The sequence below is a fragment of the Branchiostoma lanceolatum genome, chromosome 5 (assembly GCF_035083965.1).
Source record: "Branchiostoma lanceolatum isolate klBraLanc5 chromosome 5, klBraLanc5.hap2, whole genome shotgun sequence".
Lineage (NCBI taxonomy): Eukaryota > Metazoa > Chordata > Leptocardii > Amphioxiformes > Branchiostomatidae > Branchiostoma > Branchiostoma lanceolatum.
In genome coordinates, this window is record NC_089726.1 from 13,506,366 (window position 1) to 13,533,420 (window position 27,055).

Sequence of the window (27,055 nt, forward strand, 5' to 3'; positions counted from 1 at the left end):
AACAACAAAAGGGCCTTATGAATATGCTTGTTTTCAGTGGTCGCTTAATTTCCTCTCCGCCAACCTAAGAAGATCCCAAACTTCCGGGTTCACGAAAGGTCAACATTCCCATCATTCGTCAAAAACAAGATGGCTGCGCCCATGGACATTTTTCGCGACAGTGTAAAAAGCGTGCTGGACGGATGGACAGTTCTGCAGGTACGTAGTCACTTGTGCTTCCCCATGTATCTACATAGCAATAACTAGATTTTAAGCGACTTCCAGCTCGAGATGAGCGACGCCCTGACGGTATGGCAAGGGAGGGAGAATGTCTTCAACAAAATTGCCCCCCCTCCCTCAGGACAACCACAAAACATGGTGTGCGATTTTGAACTTCATTCTGTGCGCAGGAATTGATAACGTTACACATACTAGTACATGTAGTCATCAAATTTTGATTTAGTTTCTTTTCCTTTCGTCTCTGATGTTACTGGACACAAGTGTCTTTTTTTATTTCCCAACTGCTTCAAGATTTACGATTTTCCTGCAAATACTATGCATTTTGCACGTATTTCACAGATTTGTTGATCTAGATACACGTAATATAATAATTTGACCCAGAGGTGTAGCTTGTTAGTTACAAATATGTTTTTATTGCTCTTGGAAGATTTCTGTTCTGTTTAAGTGGTATGACATATGTTATAAATTTTGGTCTGTACTTTACTTTAAAAATTATCTTACAGTTGATTTAATATCAATCTTATAAGTTATATGTGATAGTGTGAAGTATCAATTGAGTGAATGTGCATGTATTTAGGTACACATCTTATTGATATCTCATACTCAGCCTGGAGTTCAGTCTTGTTCAGCTTTGGTCCGCTCCCGACGTTGCTACCCGCCAACAAGAAATGACATCAGGAGCGGACCAAAGCTAACAAGGCTGGACACAGTGCCATGAGATCAGCAGCAGTTTAGTGGGTGTGACTATTGAAGCATTGCTGTTCAGAAGTGGGATGTCTTACAGCAGTTTTCCCTTCTAACAGCTCGCAGTGCAACATGGGTTTGGAGGAGTGCACAGCACAGCCAAGGCAGCGTGGATGGGGGAGGCCGTCAGTCAGTGGTTCCAGGAGAATGGTAATTAAACGATTAGACAGCTACAGGGTTCTTCAGAGGATATACTCAGTACTGCATATCAAGGTATATGTCCAATAGGGCTTTGGAAGAAAGGCATTTGACAAATTTTTATTAACTCCACATTTATATTTGGATGTTTCAAGAGACTGCACATACATGTAAGGAATTATAATAACTGTGTGACATGTAGATTTTCTGTGTCACACATATCATGCATATTCTTTGACATACCAGGTCTGGTATACCAATAAAAGATTCCACGAAAAGGTTATATACTTTGCAATCGTGTGTCTATGCTCACATTTCACTCACTCACTCACTATACTCAAGCTATAATTTTTACAATTCAAAATAAAATTCAGTTTCTAACACATGGCCTTAATCCTGGCAGCAAAGTATTCAACTGTCTATTTGTATATGTCATAATGCTGATTTTATTTTCAGCTGATATAGACCCTTCTGAGCTGGAAGATTTCCTGGCAGAAATCTTGAACAACGAGTTTGACACAGTAGCAGATGATGGCAGTCTTTCTCAAGTAAGTATATTTTGTTAACAGTCAAGCACTTCTAAAAGGTACTAGTACACAGTTGTTTAGAGAAGTATTACCTGGTTCCACTTTACAGTAGTTCTATGGAAGAATGGATTTTAGTGATGGATGGTAATCAGGCTATTACATGTACATGCATATGTAACTAGCACGGCAACAGGGCGTCAGGGCATCCTCTGGAAAACTGCCCTACACAAAGAAATTATTACATTTGTGTCCCCCATACATGGAACCCCTCACCCTCCAATTTGTGGATGCCTTGTCTATAACTTCTTCTTAAATTAAAAGCCTGTAATGGAATTCTCTTTCAGGTCGCCCAGCAGATCTGTGGTTCCTACAGGCTGTGTCTGCAGGGGAGACAGCAGGAGGTGCTGTCCCGGATACAGCAGCTGCCCAAGGCACAGCTGTCCGGCTGTGTGGCAGCTACAGGGCCAGAACAGGAGGAGGAGGATGATGAAGATGATGAGAAGGAAGAAGAAATGGATGAAGTAAGGGTCCTTTCAATAGAGTTTGGGAAATTAATGTTCTTCCCACTGTTAATAGGACATTGAAGTTACCTTGTTGTTTCTAAAGCAATGTTTACTGTATGATAGTTTAATTGTTGTGGCTGTACCAATTACCTTACAGTCTTACCTTGCTTTTGCAGCAGGACATGGAGGTGACTCCATCTAGTTCTATAGAAAATGGTCCACAACACCAAAAAGCACAAAATCAGCAAGAAGACACCACTCCCAATACCTCAGGTAGGCACTCCTTGTTTTGCTGTCAGAATATAGCTCTGTATCGTTTTTGAAAGTCACTACGGATACTCCAGAACTTGCTAAGAACAGAAAGATGGGGAACTCAGTGCTCAGCAAAGTACAGTATTCATATGTTTACCATCATGAGTGTACAAGAACTGTGTTTTGTTTTCTTTGGCAGTTTTTCTGTCCTTTCCTTCAAACAACAGCAACCTCTCGTATCGGCCCAATGTCATTGTGTTTTGGATATAGCCATGTGTTGGTTTGTTCACACATATACTTTATTACTCTCACACAGTACAAGATATGGAATCACAAAGTCAAGAAAATGTTGATGACGGCTGGACTGTGGTGACCAAGAAGAAAAAACGCTGATAGTAATTAAAGACAAAGAGCTCTATAATTTATTGATCACTTTTAGTGAGAACTAATTGTATACATATTGTATAGTTGTTTCCATTTAATACTTTATACAGCCTATATCATTGCCAAAAATACTGTGTTTTGCATTTAGTATGATTGTTACAGTTATTGACTTTTATTCATGTGTCAGAAACAATGGACAAAAGATACTAAGATAGATTGTTCAATATTGCAACAGATTTGTACACTTAAATTCTTGGTTACCGGTATTTGAATTATTACAAAGTTTGTCCAACAAAATTGTACATAACTAGTTTCCTTTTTATTTCGTAGAATAAATTTTGTATGCCAAAAGAGTCTCATAATTTGACTTACTTCAGAACATACATTTGAATTATACACTTTTACTGCATTCATGGAAACTGATTTTTACAGGTCTAGCATGCACTACAATTACAGCATGTTTTGCATACATTTTGTGTAGTTTTGTAGGATAAAGAGCACACTTTTGGTGGTCTATACAGTTGATAGATATTAGATACAATATAAGACAATGCGACCTTATATCACAGATGTATATTACTATCATCACATTATCTGACAACATAACGCAGCAGTCTGTACTTACATGTAGCTGTGTTTTGATTTGAGAAGTGATGGGATTTGGATCAGTACACACATGGCCCATGGTGTTCCCATGCTCTTTTTGATGTGCCCAAGTTGTGGCTCACTTTAAACTCAATGCCAATGGCTTAAAACGTCCCCTCTAAGGGATGACAACCCCAATCAATAGGTTGTTGTTCATAAGTGTAGTACAGATCATCTTGATATTCACAATAGACCAATATTAATGCCATAGTTGATCATGTCATAAAATCACAAAGGTTTGCTGTGTACAAAGAAAACATTTTCTGGCATGAAACTAAAGACTGACTCCTTGGACAGTTCCTGATTCTTAATGTTTTAAAAAGTGATGTGGCAGGGAAATCTTTTCAATCAAAATTGTAACTTTCCAAGCTATGCCTTGAGAATTACCAGCAGAAAGTGTTGATTTCTTTGTCAAAAAGTTTTGCAGTCAGCCGGTTGCTCCAATCTTGTCCTCAGTACTGCAGACCATCAGGTTTACCCCTCACCACACGGCTCCTTCCTTTGGTGATTATAGTAGCAAGTTCCTGGGTATTGAAAGTTGAAAAAACAGACCTTTTACTTAGAAGTAGACTTACTTGAAACTCATGCTGTGGACGAAAACTAATGATAAATATTGTGTGCCTTGAATAGTTTTATTTCAAAGTTTACAGTGTCCAAAGGAAAAACACATTCTATTATGGGACAGGCACAGGTTTAATGTTCCTGTAATTTGGTAACAAGTCTGTTGCTGTTAAATATCCTGGTTGATCTATTATTATATTATAACATTCAAGATTTTGTTGAAGAGAATTGAACCATGTCAGTTTGTGATTTCCAATGCCTTCTGATTTCTGCCTGCTATATTTTTTACAACTATACATGTATAAAAGCAAGTTTTGTGAAAGCTGTCAAACCTTCTGTGACATTTTGCTGAAGGGGTGGTCCTTGCCTAACTTGGTCTTAAGGAGCATCTCAACTGTCTCCTTTTGGCCTTTCTCTTGGACTGTTCCTGTCACATCTATAATGGTGGAGTCCGTCTGGTAATAGTGTCCAGAAATTGCCTGGAATGTGAGAGGCACACATGCTGCATGAAGCCTAATTAATGACATATTATTAGCAGGGTTGTTAACAGCTTAGAAAATGCTATTCAAAGCTTCCAAAGTGAGCAAAAGAAAAGTATGACCTTCCTGAATCCCTGCGTCCTGTTCATGCCGGAGCCGTGGATGAGGAGGGGGTGGAAGAAGACGGTGTCTCCCTTCTCCATCTCCAGGTGCACACGGGGACTCTTCTCATCAATGTCCAGGATCCCATGGTACAAAAAGTTCACTCCTCCCTGAAACATAAAAGTAGAAAACTACATTATACTGCAGTTTCTTTACCCTGGGTGCCAGCCTTTGTAGCTTTACTGGTCTGAGGGAGCGGAGTAAAGTTAAAAGGCTGGCTACTGAAGCAACTGAGTGAGCTGAGTAAAGCTAAAAAGGCTGGCACCCATGCTTGTTTTCCTTGCAGCGAGGGGTTGACCATAAAATAACCCTTGACTGTCACCTGTTTCAAATTGCATTTGTTGTTAATATGTCCCCTGAAAAACAACTCAAAGCTCTACATTTTGCCTTACCTCCCATTGAGGGTAGCCATGTTCCTTGATGGTGCCCTCCCTGTGAGAACCAGGCAGCACCACCAGGCAGCCGTTGGACCGGTCCACGTGTTCCATGGCAGTCCAGGCACAAACCACCCTGTCTATGGGGCGCCAGGGGAAGTAGTACATGTCCTGGTGCAGGGGGTGGCGGGAACTCTTACTGCCTGCATAGCGCACCGGAAACATCAGAAACATGTACTATTTTCTAACAGAATTCACCAAAATGGGAGTTTATACGGGATGTGTCTATTAGGTAGTTTAGACAAGTTTAAACCCTTTCTTTTGGATAAAATAGAAATACAGCACTGTCTCGTATCATACTACTTGCGTGCAATGCCACAAATTGGGCTTTTGTGACAGAATACTACATTTTAGGAACAGGAAACATTGATGTAGGACACGTATATGACTATACCTGGGTCTGGGGGCTTGTTGATGAGCATGGTGTGAACCAAAGAGATATTAGGGCCACTGAAGCTCTCCACATACTGTAGTACCTATTAGAGACAGCAGAGTTAGTTTCTGTGCAAGATACAAAGTATTATAGAAAGAGTAACCATTTAACATAAACAAAACTGCTGTTTGTGTGATTTACTACTATGAAATATAGCATATAGACTCTAATACTAGTTTTCTGTATTAATCCCATCATTGTCCAGCATCATCCAAAACTATTCCCGCAACTTTCATTATTGATGCTACAATGTCGCATAAAATATATAACATATAGAAGTGAAATGAAATGAGGGTTTGGTTTTAGCTTGAACATCGGCACTTCCACTTGTCCACAGTTACTGGGTGACAGAAAAAAATAGCAATATAGTGTGCATAGTCAGTATTCCAAGAATTGTTATTCAGAAAAAACAACTGGACATGAGGACAATGGCTTTTCTCATGACAATGGATTATGCTCACTAAAGTTTCCCACACAGGCCAAATGGCCTACCTCAGGGTCAGCGCAGTATCCCATCAGCACTGGGTCGTCCTGAAAGCCCTGTATTTTGGTGACAGATGAACTGTCTTTAGGAACTTCGGCCTTTGACTTGACCAGGCTGATGTCCTTCATGATGGTCAGGCCAGGGACAGTCACATCACCACGGCAGATATCCTCAAAATGTTGGCTGGGAGACAGAAGATACAAAGTGTAAGAGTGACTTTGAGAACTGGAGTGTTGGAAGAACAACTGGTACACCTTTTCTATAATCTTCTGGCATAATCAGATGTAATATTTGAATCAAACTGTCAAACACAATCTAATTCTGATCCAAATGCTAACTCAGGTCTATATCTGAGGATAACCTATCTGTTGATATTGAACCAATATTGTACTTAAGATATAAAGCTATAGGCAAAGACTGATGTATTAATATTAGAATATAGACACAAGATAGATAATTAAATAAGATACAGAGGTGCTTTCTTTTATTACCGGTAGACATCGATCTTGTCATGTGATATCAGATCCTTGATGACTAAGAAGCCATTTTCCTCGTAGGACTTTCTCTGTTCGTGAGTGAGGACCCCGCCATCCACGGTGTAGCGGAACTCCTGACTAGCTGGGACGCTGGAGAGTCCGCCACTCCTGGGGACAGCTGACACCTTCTGTGAAATGTGTTAAGAAAATCCATGGCTAGGTGCCCCAAAGGACTTCAGTCATCAAAAAAGATTTGATGGCTTGCTGAAAGAAGAACTCAATGATTTGTGGGATTTTTTAACCTCGCTTGGCTTCTTATGTTCCACAAACTTTGAATTGTATGGAAATCAAATACCTGATTGGCTCATTCTCCGATTGAAATGTGAAATGCTGTCCCCAGTCTTTATGACTTGATATGAAGCAACTTACAGCAACATCAATACTTCCTTCATTTTCCCACAACACCTGCTATGTTTTGTGAAAGATGTGAGAGGATGCACCACAACATTAGTATTTGTTGATGGCGTGAAAGAAATGATAGCCATGAGTGTGATTCCACCGCCCCTAAAACCCTCCTCTCACTGGACCCGCGGCACACTGGTGGCGTCGCTTTGTTAACTGGATTTGTGTTACCCTTGACTTTATGGGAATATCTTTCAAAACGTACAAGTATGTCACAAAAAAGACACACACAAAAACAAAGCTTAAAAAGATTTGTTTTTGTCGATGAAATTCATTGAGTGCTTTGTCAATTCGATCAGCCGCAGCGACGACGCCAGGGTGCCTCGGGTCCAGGGAGGGGGTGGGGTGGCTTAAAAACGGCTGTCACCTGGGAAGATATACTGTAACATAGAGAATTCAAATAGCAGCCACAAACTTAACAATTCAGTTCCCGTAATGATTGTTTGGCAGGTGAAGCCAACTAGCCAGGCCCTCTGACAGATCAAGTGAAATCTGAGATCACCCAAACTATTAATCATTTCGAAGATAGCATCAAAAGGGTAGTGTAGAAAGCTTTCAAGTTTGGTTCGAGGGAGAGCTCGACCAAAGTAAGGTAAAGTAAGTAGTGTTATAACATGAGTTAAAGCAAGGACGAAAGTTACGCCTGGCTATCATACATCACAATACTCTCAAATCGGAGGTTCGGTTCCGGCTTATTTTTGACAAGAAAACCTGAAAGCCCGACAAAGACGCCTAGAAATACATTAAAAAAAGCCTGACTGAGTGTAGGAGCTCTGCTTGAAGTGCACTTTTGTCAAAGGCTGGCCCTTGTATGAAACGACAAAGTCCAAAGTTCAACAACAGAGAATGTATTATACAATATATTACAATAGGCCACAGGCAACGACAAAAGCCCCGTTTTGTTTAACTTGGTCATGTCAAGATCACGCCTATACAGATAACACCAGTGCACTGGTGATATCTGAAACCTTAAAGGATACAAGTCCACCCTGACACCCTTCAGGTGACACTGCCAAGTGCCGCCCAATAGTCTCCAACCTGAATGCAGCCATCTTGATGACCTAAAGGTCGTTGACCTCCAACATATAAAAGGGCAAAGTTTATACTAACTTGGACAAAGCATTGAGATAAGTCACTTTTCTATCGATTTGGAGCAATGAGGTTTGGTTGGAGCAAAGACCAGTTATTGAAATATGTAACCAAGGCTACAGCAAGTAACTAAGTTTAATGGATGACATCCTCTGCAGACTCCAATTTCAATGCTTACGGGCGAAAAAACAACAGCAAGGTGGGCAAAAAACAAGATACCTGCATTTTCAAATGTGAAGACCATGATGCCGCCCTGAGCCTCGCTCGGCGAAAGGCTTGAGTAAAGTGAAGCTCCGTCCGCGGGCCACGTCCTTGGTGCTGAAATGGGGGTCCGCCGTCCCCGCGGGCTAGAGGCCGTTCCGATGTCGGAGTGCGTGGGCCGACCGAAGTAAAGTAGAACTAAAGCGATAAAACATGGTATCACAACTAACAAGTACTTCATCCCCATATTCAATAAAATACTAAGTAACACTGGTGTCAACATTAAAATCATTATAGACAGAATAAGATGAGTATTTCTATGACAAATAAAACTAATACTAATACCAGGGCACGTCTCTTTTCATGTCTTTATCTGCAAACCGGTAGCTATGTTTGATAGATTCCCTCTGACGATGTGTATATAGATATGAGGCGGCCTTGAAAAGGTGACCCCTGCGGGGGTACACCTGTTTCGTCATGTCATCCATTTTTATGGAAAAGTTCAATAAATAAATGAATGAATAAATTGAAAAAACAAAAACAAGTCGTGGATGCCCTTGCTAACTCGTGAAGAAAGTTGTGTGGCCTAAACTCGTCAGCAGTGACACCGCACATATACCTGAAGTCACCTCCCCTTTCTCAATGTCTATTGCACACCAGTCGGCAATGACGGTGACGTCTTTCCTTACTACCTTTATACTAACATACGACGCAGAATGATCTTGCCGCCTAGTCACAAAAAAACAACAGCAAAGACTGTGTGTGGTACCGCCGGTTTGCATAGCACATCGAAGGGTAAAGAAAGACCCAGAGACAAGGCTTCCCATACACTGGGCATGGGGCCGACTGGCTGGTTCAATGATGCTGGCCCTTCTGTAACAGATAGGATAGATGACGTAGTGTATCCCGGCCAGAGGTGGATGTTACTACTACGTCATCTATCCTATCTGTCACACTACTCACCTCGTCTCAACTGACGTTTACATAGTAACGTTACATGTAAAAAAGCTCCTTGCATGTACATGAGCAAATGCCTATTTTCGGCATCTAAAACGTTTTTGCGATAGGACTGTCGTAGATAAACACCCACAAGGATTGCCCTAAGGAAAGTAGTATCAGACTGATACTACTTTCCTTAGGGCAATCTTTGTGGGTGTTTATCTACGTTTACACGGACAGGACTCTGAGAGATCAATTTTACGCACGTCTTTAAATACTTTAAAAGCGTAGGACTTACATCGTTAACAGTGCATACCCCAGTCCCCAAAAGTGACGAAATGGTGTCGAGGGTCTGGGGTTAAGTTAACAATTCTCATAAAATGCTTCGAACTGACATTGAATACTAACATGTCTGAAAAGCGCGTGAGTTGGTATGTTTTGGGTGAAAATTGAGTTTGGACCCGACCCTTATTTCCGGATATTCATCCGCGATGGTTGCAATGTGAAGTGCCCCTTTGAACTTTGAAACAATCTTCAAACTCTTTGAAACAATCTTTAGACCTTTTAAAACAATCTTTAAATTTTTTTAAACAATCTTTAGATTCTTTGAAACAACCTTTAGATTCTTTGAAATAACATTCAGACTCTTTGAAACAATCTTCAGAATTTCTTCAATCTCAATCTGAAGATTGTTAGATTTTCAACGCCGCGTGACGACTTCAGCTTGGGATCATGAAGATCCGTTAAGTGGCGTGCGTGGATGTTTTTCACAAGATATTAAGTATAAGCTTTAAAAGGCTACAAGCATTTGTCTTAGTGCAATATTTAGTTCCAATTCAATCTGGAGGGTGTTTACAGTGAGTCGGGAATTTATCAAATGACGATTTATTAAAAAGTATGAAGCGCTTAAGAGGAGTGACACATTGTTCCACTTTACAGTAGTTCTATTGAAAATGGATTTTAGTGACGGAACTTTCTGTTTGTTCGCCCAGCAGATCTGTGTTTCCTACATGCTGTGTCGACAGCAGGAGGTACTGTATCTGCCCAAGTCACAGCTATGTGGCAGCTACAGGGCCAGAACAGGAGGAGGAGGATACGAGCCGATGAGAAGGGAGAAGGGTGAAGTAAGGGAATTAAAAATCGAAACTGTCATGATCTTTTTTTTTTTTTTTTTTTTTTTTTTTTTTGTAGATAATCTTTATTAAGATTTTCCAACATCATAATAGACAGATACATGCATACATAATAGAAACATAAAAACCAGGAGACATTTTGCTAACACTAGATTATACTAACAACTTATTGCATAAAGATCCCCACTTAAACAGGTGTTTATCAATTTTTCCAGAATTATAAGCACTTATATATTCCACTTTGTGGTAATGCTTAACATAAGCAATATATCCATCTAACGTAGCTAATTTTACATGTCTGTTTTTAAATAAATAAAGTTTTGCAATTAGCAACAACGTATTAATTACAATAGGACAATTAACAGAAGTACCTAATATGATATTTCTAGGTGCAAGTATAACAGAGGCATTGACATGGTTTTGTATCCAATTTTTTACCTCTCCCCAAAACTTTACGAGTGAAGAACAATGGTGAAAAATATGCAGAGGAGTTTCCTCCTCGCTGTTACAATAAGAACAAAGTGAATCGTCGGATAAGTTCCATCTGTACAGCTTATTTCTTAAAGCGAGAAAATTGTGTACTAATTTGTATTGAAATGCTCTTAGATAGGAATCAATAGTTGTTATGTAAATTAAACTGTAAACCAAATCCCATTGTATCTGTTCATCGAAGATATCCATCCAGTATTGTTGGGCTTTACAGTGAAAATCAACAAATTTTCTATCAACTAAATAAAAACGATATAATTCCCTATTTATTTTAACCCCTTTCAACCACTTGAGATATTTTAACACAGGCACTGTAACTGTTGCACAGAGAAAAATATCCTTAATCATATGTTTCCATTCAAGCGGAATGCTAGATAACAGTTGTATATATCTAAACTCATTACAAATTCTTCCATATTTAAAAATAAATGATCTGTACGTCAGAAAAGCTCCATCATTATCCAGTAAATCCTGAATAAACATAATTCCCCTTTGGCTAAAGGCCTCCCAGAAAAACGGTAGTCTATCAATAAGTAAGTTAGAATTCAACCAAAGCAATTGTCTCATGACTTCCCATTTGTTATCGGGTGGTTTCTTCTGGGCCTTTAGCCAAGCTAACATGACCTCTTCAAAGAATGTACTTAAATAAGCATGCTTGGGGACAACATTGTGGAAATGAGCTTCCGTAAGTTGGAGGAAAGGGAAAATACCATACCTAAAAAGTAAGCTATGATTCAACATCTTTCTACAAAACCAATTTTCGTTCAAATATAATCTAGGGATCCAAGCCGCCTTTAATGATAAATTAAAGGCTTCTAGATTGATAAGTTTCAGTCCACCATAATCATACGTGTTATACACAATTTTTCGTTTAACCCGTTCTGGCCCACCTGACCATAGAAATCTGAAAATTTTTTTCTCATATATCTTAAAAAACTCAGTGTCTGGAGATGGCAAAGACATAAAAAGATAAGTAAATTGAGAAACCACTAAAGTATTTAACAGTGTGACTTTTCCATACAAGGTAAGGATTTTTCCTTTCCATGGCTGGATTATTTTATCAACTTTCTGCAACTTTTTGTTGTAATTATCTTCAATTAGAGTTCTCATATGTTTGGGAATATAAATTCCCAAAAGGTCGACTGACCCATCTGACCATTTAACAGGAAAAGTACATGGTAGTTGAAAGTTTGTGTATTTTAGTGGTCCCAATCTGACAATTATACACTTATCAAAATTTGGAACCAAACCAGAAATTGTAGAGAAGTTTTTTAAATCTAGACACAGCGCTTCCAATGTTCTGTAACAGGGTTTGAGTGAAAAATTGGTATCGTCAGCAAATTGTGATAATTTACATGTTTCCCCTCTACATATTAATCCCACAATGTTTTCATTTGACCTTACTCTAATCGCCAACAATTCTACTGCCAAAATAAACAGATAAGGCGACGATGGACAACCTTGTCTTAACCCCCGATGGAGCCTAAAGGGTTCTGACAAATAACCTTGGTTAACTATTCTACTTGTAATCTTTGTGTACATAATATTTATCCACCGTAGTAACGATTCACCAAAACCAAACATATGCAATGCCTCTAATACAAAGTCTAACCTTATTTTATCAAAGGCCTTTTCAAAATCCGTAACAAATATAAGGCCTTCAACATTTTCCTTATCACAATATTCAATAATCTCCAATACTTTTCTGATGTTGTCACTTATTGACCTACCGGACAAAAAGCCAGTTTGGTCCATATGTATAATTCCGGATATTACTTTTTTCATTCTAAGTGCAATACATTTTGACAAAATACGTGTGTCACAAGAAAGTAATGTAAGAGGTCGCCAATTTGTCAAATACACTGGATTTTTGTCCATACCCGATGAGTCTTGTTTGAGAAGTAGGGATATAATCCCCTCCCTTTGCGTATCCGACATTTGCCCTAGATCATAAACGGTATTGAAACAGTCCAACATTGGCTGTTTTAATAAATTAAAAAAATCCTTATAAACTTCAACCGTAATCCCATCTGCCCCTGGTGACTTCCCCTTTTCAAATGTCAAAATTGCCTCCCAAAGCTCTTTGGCAGTAATGGCACCTTCACATATTTCAGATTGTTGTTTAGTTAAAGTAGGTATGTTACCCTCTACGAAAAAATCGTTATATGCCGACTCCTCTTTTAGAGGCTTTGGAACATCCACAAAGGAATACAATGAAGAATAAAATTTTACTTCCTCACGCAAAATGTCAGACGGATCTGTAATATATTCCCCATCCTGCAGAACAATCTTGGAAACATTCTTTTTTGTTTTGTTACGATTTAGCAGGTTAAAGAAATATTTAGTGGGTTTTTCACCTAATTGCATCCATTTTGCGCGAGAATGTAGCATAATTTTTTGTCTCTTTTCCTCGTAGAGGGTCTCTATTAACATCTCTTTCTGTTTTAATTCTTCTAACATAAAGAGTGGAGGAGATCTCAAACTATCGATTCTGTTTTGTAGGTTTCTTAATTCACCTTGCAATTTTTTTTCTTTCTGAAACATTTGTTTTTTTCTATAGGACGTAAATTTTATGCAGTGTCCCCGAAAGGCACACTTAAATGCGTCCCATATAATTCTGGGTTCTGCTGATCCCTTATTAAAGACAAAAAACTCTTCAATAAATTTTCTTGTGTCTTTAAGGAAGATGTTATCACTCAAAAGACTGGAATCAAATTTCCAATATCCAGGTCCGTGTTGGAGATCTCCAGATACAACATTCAAAAAGATTAATCTATGATCGGATTTGAAAGGTTCAGCTATGGCGGTTTTGGTAACCTTTGGTAAAAGAGAAAAGGAGATTAGAAAGTAGTCCAAACGACTAGCCTGTTTTTGTCTTCGCCATGTATATCTAATGACCTCTGGGTTATTACAACGCCATACATCCACAAGATCAAAAGTGGCAGTCAACTCACAAATTGCCTGAGTGGCACGTGGGTGACTGTTTACCGAATGTTGCCCTGCTCGGTCTTTTTTAACATCAAGCACCGTATTGAAGTCTCCAGCTAATATAACATTTTCATTACAATCTTCCATTTCTAATATATTTCTTTGTATGTCTTCAAAAAAACCTTCATCATCTTCATTAGGTGCATAAATATTAACTAAGCAAAAACGGAAGTTTCCACAATTCAAATCTAGTAAAATGTATCTGCCACTTTCATCTTTCCTAATATCATGAATCTGATATGACAGATTACTTTTAAACATAATAAGCACACCACAGCTATTACTTTTTCCATGACTAAACACAATCTGACTCCCCCACTCTGATAACCATTGTTTTTCATTTTCGACAGTCGAGTGAGTTTCTTGTAAACAGATAATAGAGTGGGATTTGTCATTCAAAAATGTAAAGGTATCTCTTCTTTTTGACTTATTTCCTAAACCTCTACAATTAAAGCTGGCAAAAGAAAGCACCATGTTAGTATAATGAGGCTAAATCCATCAGAACAACCTGTTGCATATGCAAATCACTCCCAAGAGAAAAACAAGCAACATACCTTCCATATTCCTCGATCGGGGACACTAAGGTGGTTAGCAAAACCATATTTGAATACACAGTAACACATAATAACACAGTGAAGCTTAAAAAGCCTAGCAGTAAACTTAAACTACACAACCAACAGAGAAAACAGTCTACCAGTGCAGGCGTGAAGATACAGCGCATGTCGAGAAAGTACCACATGTGTTCTTGATTGCTGGGAGCTGATTGATAAGAATGATGGCTCATTCCTTGTCTACAGTGTTGCAGGTGCACATTCTTTCAATTAGGGCAAGTATGTCACTAATGACTGGAAACACGGAAAACAAAATTCCGCAGTCAGCTGTGACCCTGCATTACTTCTTGCCCAAATTGAGTTTAGCCATCAAACTTTTTCGCCTGTCCATCTTTACCCCTCCACTTTCCCGCGAAGAACCGACACTTCTCTCCTTTCTCGTAGGCTTCAGCGACATGAGACTTCCACTTCTTCTTTTCTTTCAGATCTTCTCTGGTCAGGTCATCCACCATGTAGTAATCCTTGCCACGCAACACATCCCTGGCCTTGATCATAATGGAAGTTTTGTCGCGATAAGACAACATCTTGACGAGAATGTGGGGGGGCTTACCTTGTAGTCCTCTACCGTCCCTGTGAGCCCTCTCAATAGCAACGTTATCCAGGTGAAAATCCTCACGCAAAATTTTTTCCACTTTCTCAATACAACGCTCACCCTTTTCGACAGGCACGCCAACGATTCTGAAGTTGTTCCTCCGAGAGAACCTTTCTAAGGTGTTGCACTTATCCAGCAGAAACTCGATGGCCTCGCCCTGCTTGTCGACCTTCTTCTCCAACGCAGCGTTGTTTTTTTCCAAATCCTCCAAACGGCCGTGTACAAACTCAAAAGAACTGTTAACAGAGTCTTCCAACAAGTCAACCTTATTCTTGAGCTCTTTTTGACCAACCAAAAGGTTCTTCAGTGACATCTTCACGAAGGATTCGAACGACTGTGTATTTCCAGGGGGGAGGGGGGCATCCGGCGTGGTCCCATTTTCCTCGGTATCTTCTGTGTCACGCGCTGCTCGCGTTTTCCTGGTACTAGGAGGGGGCATTTTGCACCGAAGGCTTACTTAACTGAAGTACCAAGTTAAACTCGTGTTCGGAACAGCTCGGTATATTCTACAAGGTAGTATTCGTCAAAACTCCACGTAGCGCTCCACTCACGCGTCCGCCCTTCACGCCGCCATATTGGATAATCTTGATCTTTAAGTTAAACTACTACAGGATATAGAATTACAAGTCAAGCGGATGTTGACAATGGCTGGACTGTGGTGACCAAGAAGAAAAACGTGGACAGTAATGACAAAACAATTACCTATATCATTTATAATTATTTACTTTTTTTAATGAAAAGGTAATTGTATACAACCTGTTTCCATTCAATGCTTTGTCAAAGAAATCGAACTTTGTCATCCAGTGACTTGCCAAAGTTATGAAACTATTCACGGATATATTACAACATTTTCAAACAGCACAACACAGCAGTCTGTACTAAGAGTACAAGCTGTGTTGTAACTGATTGGTTACTTTTCAGAACACACATGGGTGTACTCAGGCTCTTTTTGATGTGCTCAGGGTGTGACTCATCTCAACGTCAATGCAAACGGCTTAGAACATTCCCTCCAAGGGCCTCCAACCTCACCAAGTAGTTTGTAAATCAGGGTTCTTTATTAATGAGTGGACTACAGATCATGTCACAAATAGCCCTTACTTAGTGCCATAGTTGCCATCATATCAGAAAACTACTAAGGTTGGCTGTGTACAAACAATACGTTCTTTCTGACATTAAAAACTGAAGATTGACTCCTTTTTGGACAGTTCCTCATTCTTAATGTACTAAAACAATGATTGTGGCAGTGACATTTTTTTTCATTCAAAATTAAAACTTTTTTAAAGCATTGCTTTCAGGAGTACGAGCAAAAACTGTCAATGTCTTTGTCAGAACGTTTTGCAGTCGGTTGGATGCTCCAATCTTGTCCTTAGTGCAGCAGATCAAAAGGTTTTACCCCTCACCACACGCCTCCTTTGTTGGTAATCCATGGCTGCAAGGTCCTGAGTACATGTAGTAAAAAAAATATTGCAAAAACAAAAAAGATGGTTTACTCCAAACCAGAATTATTAGAGCACTCATGGCGTGGATAAAAACTACTGATGATTCAAGCAATATGCTTTGAATACTTTAATTTCAAACATTTGCAGTGTCTTGTGGAGAAATACATTCTATCATGGGACAAGCACATAAGTCCAATATTCAATACCCTGGTTGATCTGTTGTCAGGTTTTTGTGGAAGAGACTGTTTTATCCCAGCATCCTATCAGTTTGTCACATCCAATACCTTCAGATTTCTGACTATACATGCATGTACTGCATTTTGATGACAATACGTGGTAAAAGCTGTCAAACCTTCATTGACATTTTGGTCACAGGATGGTCCTTGCTCAACTTCATCTTCTTAAAAACCCTTTCAATTTGCTCCCTTTGGGCCTTCTCTTGGACTGTTCCTGTCACATCGATAATGGTGAGGTCTGTCTGGGAATAGTGTCCAGAGATGGCCTGGAATGGGAAGGGCACACATGCTGCATAAAGCCTCATTAAAGAATACTTTTGCAGCATTGGTAATTGCTTAGAAAATGCAAAAACAAAACTGTTACTTGTGACTATAAATTGAACAAAATTTTTGTTTTCCTTGGACCAGTTAAGCTGCAGTATTACAGGTGACCGTACTAAGTGCCAATCCACATTGATGATGAAGACAAGCTCTGTTGGGTTAAGGCAGCTCAGGCTCGAAAATTCGTGTTCGAGTTCGGCCGCGTGCCTGGCCAGCGGCGCGGCCGAACTCGAACACGGTTTGAAATATCTATTACACTACCCAATCATATATCTCATCTCAGGCGTACGTATAAGTACAATTGTTTTATAAGCCATGATTTGGATTGTATTACATTCTAAATGTTTCAATCAAATGGTTTGGAAGTTGTCTCCTCCACGAATATTGCATGAGCCGCGCCGAGTCTTACTAGCGCTGTTTTGACGGAGGTGTTCTAAATAGAACAGGGGGTTCTATATGTTCGATATGGTGTTCGAAGGGAACGGCCGTTACGTCACAGGTGTTGGATTTCGCGGGAGACAGCGAGCTGTTTGTGTGGGATCGGGTTATGACATATACGGCTTTACGCCCAGCTCAAAACAACAGAATTAATCCTTTGAGTAATCAAATATTGGGGCGAATTTTTGATAAAAAACGACCCCAAAATAGCTGTTTCCGATGTTTTTGGCCCAAAAAAACAATGTAATCGTCATTTTAAACAAAATAGCCTCGGACAAAAATAATTTGTATGGGGTTAGCTCTTTTCTTATGGGGTTTCTTATTTGTATGGGGTTAGCTCTATCGATAGTTACAGGACATAATCATACATGTATGGAATAATACTTCCTGGGCTGCCTTAAAGGGGCATATTGTAGAATATGGTTGGCAAAAACTACAAATAGAAAGAATTTGAAAGATCTACACTAAGATTCATATTTGTAACTTATTTGTTACTTATTTCCAACATATTCCCGCCAATTTGTCACATTTCCACCATTAATAAACGACGAAAAACGCAAAACATGTAAAGTCTGGTTCATATACATATTAACTTGCGTCCCGCAAGTTAATATGCAAATAAGCCAGCGTAGAACGCTAAGAAATAATCAAATCGACCGTTACGGTCGGAGATCGAGCGTCATAGGAAAATCACCACAAGTGATCAAACTTCAGAACGTCGGAACGTTCGATCGCGTGTTCGGCGATGGCTCAACTAAATGGCAGACAAGTCAAGTGGTGGTGGGGATTGCGTAAACAATTTTTTAAGACGTCCGCACAATACTACAAAGTCGCATCTGAATATTGCCGTGCAGTGTAATAAGGTAGATTCAACTAATGATGTAGAAAAATAATCAAAAACAAAGAATTTTGTTTTATGCTCATGCCACAATATGCCCCTTTAACCCAACTAAGAGTATCACAAATTTTTGCTCTCAATACAAGGTGAAGTGGCTGAAAATGATGTGTTCAGACAGAGTAATAGACTTAAGGGGCACATCAGGTGTAAAACCAAGCATTACTCCTTCATTACTTCAGACCTGTTGGAAAACCCCATTTTTGTCTACCGAAGTGTACAGACTAAAAAATGGAGTATGACCTTCCTGAATCCCTGCGTCCTGTTCATGCCGGACCCGTGGATGAGGAGGGGGTGGAAGAAGACGGTGTCTCCCTTCTCCATCTCCAGATGCACACGGGGACTCTTCTCATCAAAGTCCAGGATCCCATGGTACAAATAGTTAACTCCTCCCTGAAACATTACATACTGACAATTTCAGTAACAGTAGAACATGCAAGGCTTAGGGTTTCTTTTCCCATTTAAGGAAGTTACAGTACTGTAGCAGTTTTCCTTGCAGGGGTTGTACCTTCGACTAAATTCAGCTGTTGAAAGTACATGTAGTTTTTGTTGTCGAAAAGCCACCAACTTTTGTTACTGGCCTTGTCAAGACATCCCCTAAAAGACATCAACTCAAAGCTCTACATTTTTCCTTACCTCCCATTGAGGGTAGCCATGTTCCTTGATGGTGCCCTCCCTGTGAGAACCAGGCAGCACCACCAGGCAGCCGTTGGACCGGTCCACGTGTTCCATGGCAGTCCAGGCACAAACCACCCTGTCTATGGGGCGCCAGGGGAAGTAGTACATGTCCTGGTGCAGGGGGTGGCGGGAACTCTTACTGCCTGGATAGTGCACCGTATACGACAATCAGAGACATGGTCAGATCTTTTTTCAAGTAGATTCTTATTTACATGTATCAGACTGAAGAATATGTCATCAGGAGACAACTTCTTTTAGATGTGATTGAAGTAGTGTCTTGTATCATACCATTTGTGTGCAATGCCACAAATTGGGCTCTTGTGTCAAAATACTTGGATCAGGAGGCATCGATGTACGACACTAATATGACAGACTTTGTACCTTGTACAATTGTGGTGCAAAAAAGTTATTACATGTGTATGACTATACCTGAGTCTGGGGGCTTGTTGATGAGCATGGTGTGAACCACAGAGATATTAGGGCCACTGAAGCTCTCCACATACTGCAGTACCTATTAGAGACAGCAAAGTTACTAGTAGTTTCTGTGCAAGATGAAATGTATCACAGAAATTGTAACATAAACTGTTGTTTGAGTAATTTATTATTACTGCTTCAATAATATGTTCTGTCTTACTCCTAGTGCCATCCAAAATTGTTACAGTAACTTATTGTTGGCGCAATGTGTAGCCTATACAAGAAATACTGTATTATAAAGTGAAGTGCAACTGAATGTGGGTTTGAAGTTGAAATTGAATGTGTTTTAAAATGAACATCTGCACTTTTGTCCACAGTTACCTGATCTAGAGAAAGCTGTTCTTTTGTCAATATTCAAAGAAATGTTTTTCTAAGGAAATAAGCCAGAGATAAGGACACTGACTGTGTCTTGTCTCATGATAATTCACCATGCTCAGTAAAGTTTCCCACACAGGCCAAATGGCCTACCTTAGGGTCAGCGCAGTATCCCATCAGCACTGGGTCGTCATGAAAGTTCTGTATTTTGTTGACAGATGAACTGTCTTTAGGAAGGTTGGATTTTGACTTGACCAGGCTGATGTCCTTCATGATGGTCAGGCCAGGGACAGTCACATCACCACGGCAGATATCCTCAAAATGTTGGCTGGGAGACAGAAGATACAAAATGTGAGAGTTTAGTAGTTATAGATCAGGAGTGTCAGGAGAACAACCAGTATTTTTTTCAATTTCCTGGCTTCATCAGATGTAACATTTGAATCAAACAGCATCTGATTCTGATCCAAATGCTAACTCAAGTCTACATCTGAATAACCCATCTGTTGACATTGAACTTTATACTTGAGATACTAAATACAATATAGTACTTTATGTATAGTGCTATATTCAAAGACTTATGCATTAGAACATAGATACATAATCATAGATAAACAGGTAAACAGTAGTAGCATCCAGTATTTGAACACACTGCTGCGGCCTGTCCCTGACAAGGGTTGGCAGTTATTGGCTAGTCTTCTAGGTGCTTTCTGTTATTACCGGTAGACATCGATCTTGTCATGTGATATCAGATCCTTGATGACTAAGAAGCCATTTTCCTCGTAGAACTGTCTCTGTTCGTGAGTGAGGACCCCGCCGTCCACGGTGTAGCGGAAGTCCTGACTAGCCGGGACGCGGGAGAGTCCGCCACTCGTGGGGACAGCTGTCAGCTTCTGCGAAATGTGTTCAGGAAACAAACACAGCAAGATAGGAAAATACATTGTCAGGTGCCTGCAAAGTCCAAAAACTTCTTTCATTTCATGAAAAAGTTTATGTGATGGCTTGCTGAGAGAACAACTAAAATAGTGCAATATTCTAATAATTTGTGTAAACTTTTTAACCTTGTTGGCTTGTTAGGTTTTTCTTCAGGCCATAAAATCTAGATTGGTTGAAAATTAAAGCCGTCACTAAAATGCAGTTACTCAGAGTGGCATGATTGAGACTGAGAGTCAATTAATTTCCAAGTAGATAGTTGAATAGTTGTTTTCCCTGTTTTTTTTCTTCTTATATGTCACCATACTAAAGTTCCATAACTTATTTTAAAAATGGAGAAAAAAAAGCACAATTTTGGAAAAATTTATGGCCTTTGCATTTTTGTTTTTCAAACATTTGCTGCAACTTTTGTTACAGGTTAACTGTTGCTATCACTTACAAGTACTGTAGGACCAAAGTCCAACAACGGACAATATCAAAATAGGTCACATTAGCTTAGGTAACATGATAAAACAGCATGTTTTGTTATTATGTAAATTAAAGATCAGTACTGTACAAAGACACTGGTGATAAGAACTACTACGTATTACATTCAACACTATTGATATGAAACTTTGAAGGATACAAGTCCATCCTGAGTTCCTTTAGGTGACACTGCCAGGTGCTGCGCAATCGTCTTCAACCTGTTGGCAGCCATCTTGCTGACCTCAAGCAAATAAAAAGGGCAAACAAAGCTCACACAGTGACTTGGACCAAGCACTTTATATAATGCCCTGCTTGGGCAAAGTCTCTTTTCTACTGAACCAATCAATCCTATCCTTGAAGCTGCTGACTATGAAGAGTCAAGACTTTCTTTAAACTCCTTGAAGTCTGCACAGCTGGAGAGAAACAACATCTAGTAAGTGTATTTTTCTAAGGGTAATGCTTGTGGGTGTTTACCTAAGTTTATATTGATACTACAGTGCATTTGGGATCTTCTAACAGTTCTGTTTTCAAGGAATATATCAAAGCAATTATAAGTACGTATGACCTTTAAGACGGTGGAAAATAGAATGGGACACAAGGGTCATTTAAATGTTGGTTCCAAGACTGAAGAAGGACCATAGTCTTTCAGGTAAAATACTCCTGTTTAATCAATAATGGCCTCATTTCCCACACTTGCTTCATCTGTTATAGTATACTGTCATATTCCATAAAATATATCATGTTATCTGTCTTACACAATGTAGATCCATTTACTACATGTGTATACAAAAGTAGTAAACCTTAAATGTAATGGTTTCAGCCTGTTTCATTGGTTTCAGCCTGTATTCGTGCAAAACAAACATTTTTGGCGTATATTGGTTTTATTTTAGTATAACTCTGTAACCAGTTCTCATGACACTTTTGCTGTACATCGAAAAGATACATTGCCAAAAGATCTTGTAGTTCTGACGGTTTGAAATATGTTGCTGACTGCCTTACTGGTATGTCCATTAAGTGCATAACATTAGTACACTACAACTTGCATCATGCACATAAAACTTCAGTTGCTGCCAGAACACATTGCTGCTTATAATGGCTTTTTCATACACAATGGACCTTGATTTACATACATCAAAAATATATCAAGTTACTACACTTAAAGACTTTTGCTGTTCAGGATCTTGACTGACTTTAGACTGTCCGATTGAACGAAAAACATGTTGATGTCGAGAAGTAAGATATAGGTATGATTTATATATTACTATTCATATGTTACACATTTTACTTACAGTTTAATTTTGTTGCCACAAATTTATTCCTGAGCTATTCCCACAAATTTAACAAAGGTTAAAACAAGCAAATCTACACAGAATCGTGGTACACAGGTTGATTTGCTCAAGAATAACATGTACTATCAGGCTCTACTTTAATCATTAACTCTTGACTGTTGGAAGCCTAGGTTGACTTGAGTACAAGTTTCGTGTGTTTGTCCTTCCGTCATTCCACCATGTTTCCAGGCTGTCCCTTCACCAGTCGTGCACGTAGGCGCCACACATCCTGTAGCAGCATAAATTATATCTCAGTCAGAATCATGTAGCTGGTAAACCATCACATGGCATTAAATACTAGTTTTCTACTTAAAGTTGAATTCAAGAATTATAGACAATATACCTTGAAAGACAACTTGACATTGTTGCCAAGCCTTTTCCTGGCCAGTTCCATGACTTCAGAGGAAATATTCTCCTGAACCGTTCCTTCCACATCGATATAGTAACAGTGGTTGCTGGCATAGTGACAGGAGATGGCCTAAACAGTATATAAGACACAACATTATCAGATATGAATCCAGATGTGTGTTAATGACAAATATACTGTCCTTGCTATTTCTTTTGATAGGTGTCCCGAATTGAGGTCATTGGCTTCGACAGGCAGACCAGCTGTGAGCATGCCATGCTGCAGTACCTGAAAAAGTCACTAGGGGGCCCAAAGTCACAAGGTTTCTTCCAACGTCAATATTAACTACCAACATACCAAAAATTGATACGAGTCCATCAACAAGATCTTGGGTTCAGGTGCGAACACACAACAAACAGATTTTAAAAAACACCTTCCGTCAAAGCTGAAGCTCCTTACCAGGGCTAATAACAGACCACAGACATTCACACAGGACTGGGCTGAAATGAAGTGATTGTTTGCTATCCTATCTACAAGTGGTTTAACTACCTTCCTAAATCCCTGCGTCCTGTTCATGCCGGAGCCGTGGATGAGGAGGGGGTGGAAGAAGACGGTGTCTCCCTTCTCCATCTCCAGGTGCACACGGGGGTGGTCAGGCGAGTAGTCACGCACACCATGGTACATCTTGTTTACACCTCCCTTTAAAAACACAGACAACTCCTTTGTGTCAAAATCTTTTCCTACAGATGTGTAAAATAATCTATATCAATAATGTGCAAAGACCAGGTGTGAATAGAAACTGTAAACACTGCATTGTTTGAATCAGTGCTATTACATTGCAAAATATACCTGACAATGTCCTTTGAAATTTACTATTAGCATTTCAATCATAACTTCAAGACATGTTTCATGTGCTGGAACAAAGCAAGCTGTTTACTATCATTCAGAAAATTTGATTGAAAGAACAATGTGCAATGTTCTCTATGACAAGTTTTATATGGTAAGTAATTAATAGGAGCCTACAAATAGACTTGAACAGGAACTTAAAGTTTGGGATAGATCATAGAACAATGTTGTACCTCCCATTCAGGATAGTCATGCTGCTTGAGATCACCAGTGTGTGAGCCAGGCAGGACCACCAGACAGCCGTTGGACCGGTCCACCTTCTCCATGGCTGTCCAGGAGCACACAATCCGGTCGGCAGGGCGGAAGGGAAAGTAGTGCAGGTCCTGGTGCATGGGGTGGCGCGAGCTCTTGGAGCCTGCAGGAGACAGTACATCATTCATCACACTTCACATATTCCTGATCCAACAGTCACTCTTTCATTGTTTAATCAAGAAGCTTTTAAACAGTTTGAAAGCTCCTCAGTCTAATGTACGATAAGGGACACATGGGTCAATAGTGCACATGGGTCAATAGTGAAGATAGCTTTCATGTCACAAATAAGTTGTTATGCCCTACATTTTAGGTAGGTAAAGGAGGCAAGAACAATCATTTCTGCTGAATGTAGCATGTACTAGTAGCATTATAATTGAATAACCTAAGACAGACCTGGGTCTGGAGGCTTGTTGATGACCATGGTGTGCATCGCTGCAATGTCAGGACCAGTGAAGGCCTCCACATACTTCAGGATCTGTAAATAAATGACAGCTGCAGGTTAGCCAGAAATGTTTGTGGTGTAAAATGCATTACAAACGTTAAACCTTAACAAAACGGTGTGGAAAGAATATCAAACAGGGCGCAGTGATGAGGGTTGAAGAAAGAGAGTCCAGCAGCAGAACACAGTTACTTAAGATACTACTAATATTCTGCTAGTTTATGTCAATATTATCAACCCCTTTACCTCTGGATCACAGCAGTACTGAAACAGCACAGGATCCAACATCCAGTCCTGTATCTTGGTCACAGCGTGCTCCCCCGGTACAAACTCTGACTTGGCAATGGCCACATCCCTCATGATGATGACACCTGGGATCTTCACTTCTCTCGTGCAGACCTTCTCGAAACGATCCCTGTGGACAGTGTTATAAGACCAATGTTACACACCTTTAATGGCAGAGCTCATATAATGATTACATTGACTCCACTAGTGTCACAGAAACTATAAAACTATAAATTGGTAATCAAAATCATCTGGCTATAACACAGGAAGACTATATATAACAAAACACAGGAAAGTCACTTAGCTTCATAAAAACAGTAACTGTTACATTTCTGTATTTACTAAAAACATTAGCTGCAAGCATTTGACAGCTACATAAATTGAGTACCTGTATTTGTCTATTTTGTCAACAGAGACAAGGTTCTTGATGACCAGGAATCCATTTTTGTCATAAAACCGCCTCTGTTCATCTGACAGGATGCAGTCAGGCTGGCTATACTGGTAGGCTGCTGATGACACTGGGTTGGTGGACTGGACTATTGGTTAAGGTTTCCTTATGGCCTTTGATATCATTAAGAGTTTATACTAAACCATACCTTTTGACAGGTGAAACTACGTACCTGATGGCTATGTATGATATGGCCAATTTTTCAAAATTTTGAGCTCCTGTGTCATCACAGATATCAAAAGCTTTACAAGGAACATAATTCATCGTTCGTCCGGACGGCAGCGCTTGTTCGAACATCGAGCAGCTCATACCGTTCTTAGTATTACTATATGTTCTCCTGTTTGAATAAAGTCACCCTAGGAAAAGTACTGTAATTCTTGATTTGTTAACTGTAACTTAATTTTAGCTGATTTAACGGTCACTAGTCAACAGCTAAAATTTCATTGTTGCTAATATTTGATCACTAATTTGTTCCCACCGTTAGAATCAAGTGCCGTGACCTACTAGATTTTCCGCCAACCGCTAAATTTTCCTGCCCTTGAAGTGATTTACAGTATGATGTTGGCTGCCCGGCAAGCCACCTGTCTCAGTCACACAGGCTCATGGTGTGAACTTTTGTTCCTCAAGGCTGGACATCACTGACTTGACGTGACCTCTGTGAGTTTCACCATGAACTATAGTCTATAGCATAGGTACTTCTTTGCCAAACCATTTGATCTTGATATGGTTCCTTTATTATATATATATATATATATATATGAACCATTGCATGATATTTTATCTTTTGTAATAAACATCATGATTATACTTCGCCCTGTCCGACATTGTTACATTTACTAGTATGTGATTCTGCAGGAACATTTCGGCCAGCTTAGATGTTTGTGTGATTCTTGCCTTGTTTCAGCAAGGAGGTTAAAATAAATCTCCTTGGTTTCAGCCTGTGAGCCTGCGGGTAACTTGTCTCATTGTACTAAAAATTACATGTATGCAGGAGACGAGAAATACAGTGCTCATTCAATGCTTATATAACCAAATTACTTTATCTAAAACAGGAGAACACATACTAAGAATGGGTTCAGCCATTTGATGTTGGAGGTGTGGCTTATCTTTGGTTATACAAGCATTGAATGAGTTGGGACATCTCTTGTATTTCTCGTCTCCTGCATACATGTAACGTTACATGTGACATCTAACTTTAGCATGCATCACGTTAATCCATTCCAGGCAAAGTCTAAATAATTTTCATCATAAGCTACAACAGAACATCGCTAATTAAATCTAGAACACCGAATTCATGATTAAGGTTGAAGAAATCAAGGACAACAAGATAACACGAAGGCCACTGGACTTAAGACCCGATCAAAGTACAACTGTTGATACTGGTGTTAAACGTGAATAATTGCACGTAACGTTATTAAACTGCGTCATGCATAAATTTTTAACGCCTATAATCAAGGAGGTTATGCTATAATTTATAGTCTGCAAGGCTCCTTTGAGTTCGAGGGCGACTTTCTAAATGTGGAAAGACGCCTGAATAAATGTGCATAGTGATTATAGAATTTATAAAAGAAAAAGAAAATTAGTACTCAAGGTGAATACTCAAGGTGAAAACGTGACATTCAAGGATACGATGCCCTGATGTGGCTTTCCTGAAGCCAGGTGTCGGAGAACAGTCTGCAACCTATCTGCCATGACTGGAGAACGGGTGACACAGCTGCTACTCCAGCACAGGTGTCCGGACAGGTGCAAGGACGTCTGTAGTTCACCTGCTGACAGGTGCGACTTGACGGCAGACAGGTGCGCAAGGCTCAAACCCAGGAGTTTATAATTGGTCCTGTATGTAGTTTGCTCAAACAAACCATGGTGTCAATCAACAAGGTGTTGATTGACACCATGGTTGGGCAGATAGCGGGGT

The 27,055-nt window shown here is 39.6% G+C and overlaps 4 protein-coding genes across 5 annotated transcripts; 1 reads left to right on the forward strand and 3 right to left on the reverse strand.

The window, feature by feature from the left end:
• Nucleotides 1-52: 52 nt before the first annotated feature.
• LOC136435284 (pre-rRNA-processing protein TSR2 homolog) lies at nucleotides 53-4,304 on the forward strand. Of its 2 annotated transcripts, none has more exons than XM_066428609.1 (6): nucleotides 53-198; nucleotides 1,023-1,113; nucleotides 1,558-1,649; nucleotides 1,973-2,149; nucleotides 2,308-2,404; nucleotides 2,700-4,304. In XM_066428609.1, exons 1-6 carry the CDS (start codon nucleotides 130-132, stop codon nucleotides 2,774-2,776), a joined length of 603 nt encoding a protein of 200 aa, XP_066284706.1. In that variant the 5' UTR covers nucleotides 53-129; the 3' UTR covers nucleotides 2,777-4,304. The 2 variants fall into 2 exon arrangements, with proteins under 2 accessions (XP_066284706.1, XP_066284707.1); XM_066428610.1 differs by having other exon boundaries at nucleotides 69-198; nucleotides 2,311-2,404.
• On the reverse strand, nucleotides 2,783-7,993 carry LOC136435276 (phytanoyl-CoA dioxygenase, peroxisomal-like). Its single transcript, XM_066428599.1, has 8 exons — nucleotides 7,884-7,993; nucleotides 6,457-6,629; nucleotides 5,974-6,148; nucleotides 5,443-5,524; nucleotides 5,007-5,191; nucleotides 4,575-4,724; nucleotides 4,306-4,452; nucleotides 2,783-3,936 (listed from the first exon to the last, which is right to left on the reverse strand). Exons 1-8 carry the CDS (start codon nucleotides 7,953-7,955, stop codon nucleotides 3,865-3,867), a joined length of 1,056 nt encoding a protein of 351 aa, XP_066284696.1. The 5' UTR covers nucleotides 7,956-7,993; the 3' UTR covers nucleotides 2,783-3,864.
• A 7,657-nt stretch (nucleotides 7,994-15,650) lies between these two features.
• Nucleotides 15,651-21,671, reverse strand: LOC136435277 (phytanoyl-CoA dioxygenase, peroxisomal-like). The gene is made up of 8 exons (XM_066428600.1): nucleotides 21,297-21,671; nucleotides 20,459-20,631; nucleotides 19,895-20,069; nucleotides 19,382-19,463; nucleotides 18,911-19,095; nucleotides 18,518-18,667; nucleotides 16,737-16,886; nucleotides 15,651-16,384 (listed from the first exon to the last, which is right to left on the reverse strand). Exons 1-8 carry the CDS (start codon nucleotides 21,366-21,368, stop codon nucleotides 16,325-16,327), a joined length of 1,047 nt encoding a protein of 348 aa, XP_066284697.1. The 5' UTR covers nucleotides 21,369-21,671; the 3' UTR covers nucleotides 15,651-16,324.
• A 108-nt stretch (nucleotides 21,672-21,779) lies between these two features.
• Nucleotides 21,780-26,994, reverse strand: LOC136435278 (phytanoyl-CoA dioxygenase, peroxisomal-like). The gene is made up of 8 exons (XM_066428601.1): nucleotides 26,770-26,994; nucleotides 25,081-25,223; nucleotides 24,654-24,822; nucleotides 24,362-24,443; nucleotides 23,890-24,071; nucleotides 23,360-23,509; nucleotides 22,808-22,942; nucleotides 21,780-22,693 (listed from the first exon to the last, which is right to left on the reverse strand). The coding sequence occupies exons 1-8, from the start codon at nucleotides 26,830-26,832 to the stop codon at nucleotides 22,634-22,636; spliced, it is 984 nt and encodes a 327-aa protein (XP_066284698.1). The 5' UTR covers nucleotides 26,833-26,994; the 3' UTR covers nucleotides 21,780-22,633.
• Nucleotides 26,995-27,055: the final 61 nt, after the last annotated feature.

Coding starts and splice junctions, on each gene's coding strand:
- LOC136435278 (XM_066428601.1), bottom strand. CDS start 26,832: ATGGCAGATAGGTTGCAGACTGTTCTCCGACACCTGGCTTCAGGAAAG. Junction 24,823..25,080: donor GACAAAATAGACAAATACAG/GTACTCAATTTA, acceptor CACTGTCCACAG/GGATCGTTTCGAGAAGGTCT. Junction 24,072..24,361: donor CAACAAGCCTCCAGACCCAG/GTCTGTCTTAGG, acceptor TGTCTCCTGCAG/GCTCCAAGAGCTCGCGCCAC.
- LOC136435277 (XM_066428600.1), bottom strand. CDS start 21,368: ATGGCTGCCAACAGGTTGAAGACGATTGCGCAGCACCTGGCAGTGTCA. Junction 19,464..19,894: donor GATACTGCGCTGACCCTAAG/GTAGGCCATTTG, acceptor TGTCTCTAATAG/GTACTGCAGTATGTGGAGAG. Junction 18,668..18,910: donor ATGGCTACCCTCAATGGGAG/GTAAGGAAAAAT, acceptor GTAATGTTTCAG/GGAGGAGTTAACTATTTGTA.
- LOC136435276 (XM_066428599.1), bottom strand. CDS start 7,955: ATGGCTGCATTCAGGTTGGAGACTATTGGGCGGCACTTGGCAGTGTCA. Junction 6,630..7,883: donor AAGGGTGTCAGGGTGGACTT/GTATCCTTTAAG, acceptor CACATTTCACAG/AAGGTGTCAGCTGTCCCCAG. Junction 3,937..4,305: donor TCAGCAAAATGTCACAGAAG/GTTTGACAGCTT, acceptor TTCAATACCCAG/GAACTTGCTACTATAATCAC.
- LOC136435284 (XM_066428609.1), top strand. CDS start 130: ATGGCTGCGCCCATGGACATTTTTCGCGACAGTGTAAAAAGCGTGCTG. Junction 2,150..2,307: donor AGGAAGAAGAAATGGATGAA/GTAAGGGTCCTT, acceptor TTGCTTTTGCAG/CAGGACATGGAGGTGACTCC. Junction 2,405..2,699: donor CACCACTCCCAATACCTCAG/GTAGGCACTCCT, acceptor ACTCTCACACAG/TACAAGATATGGAATCACAA.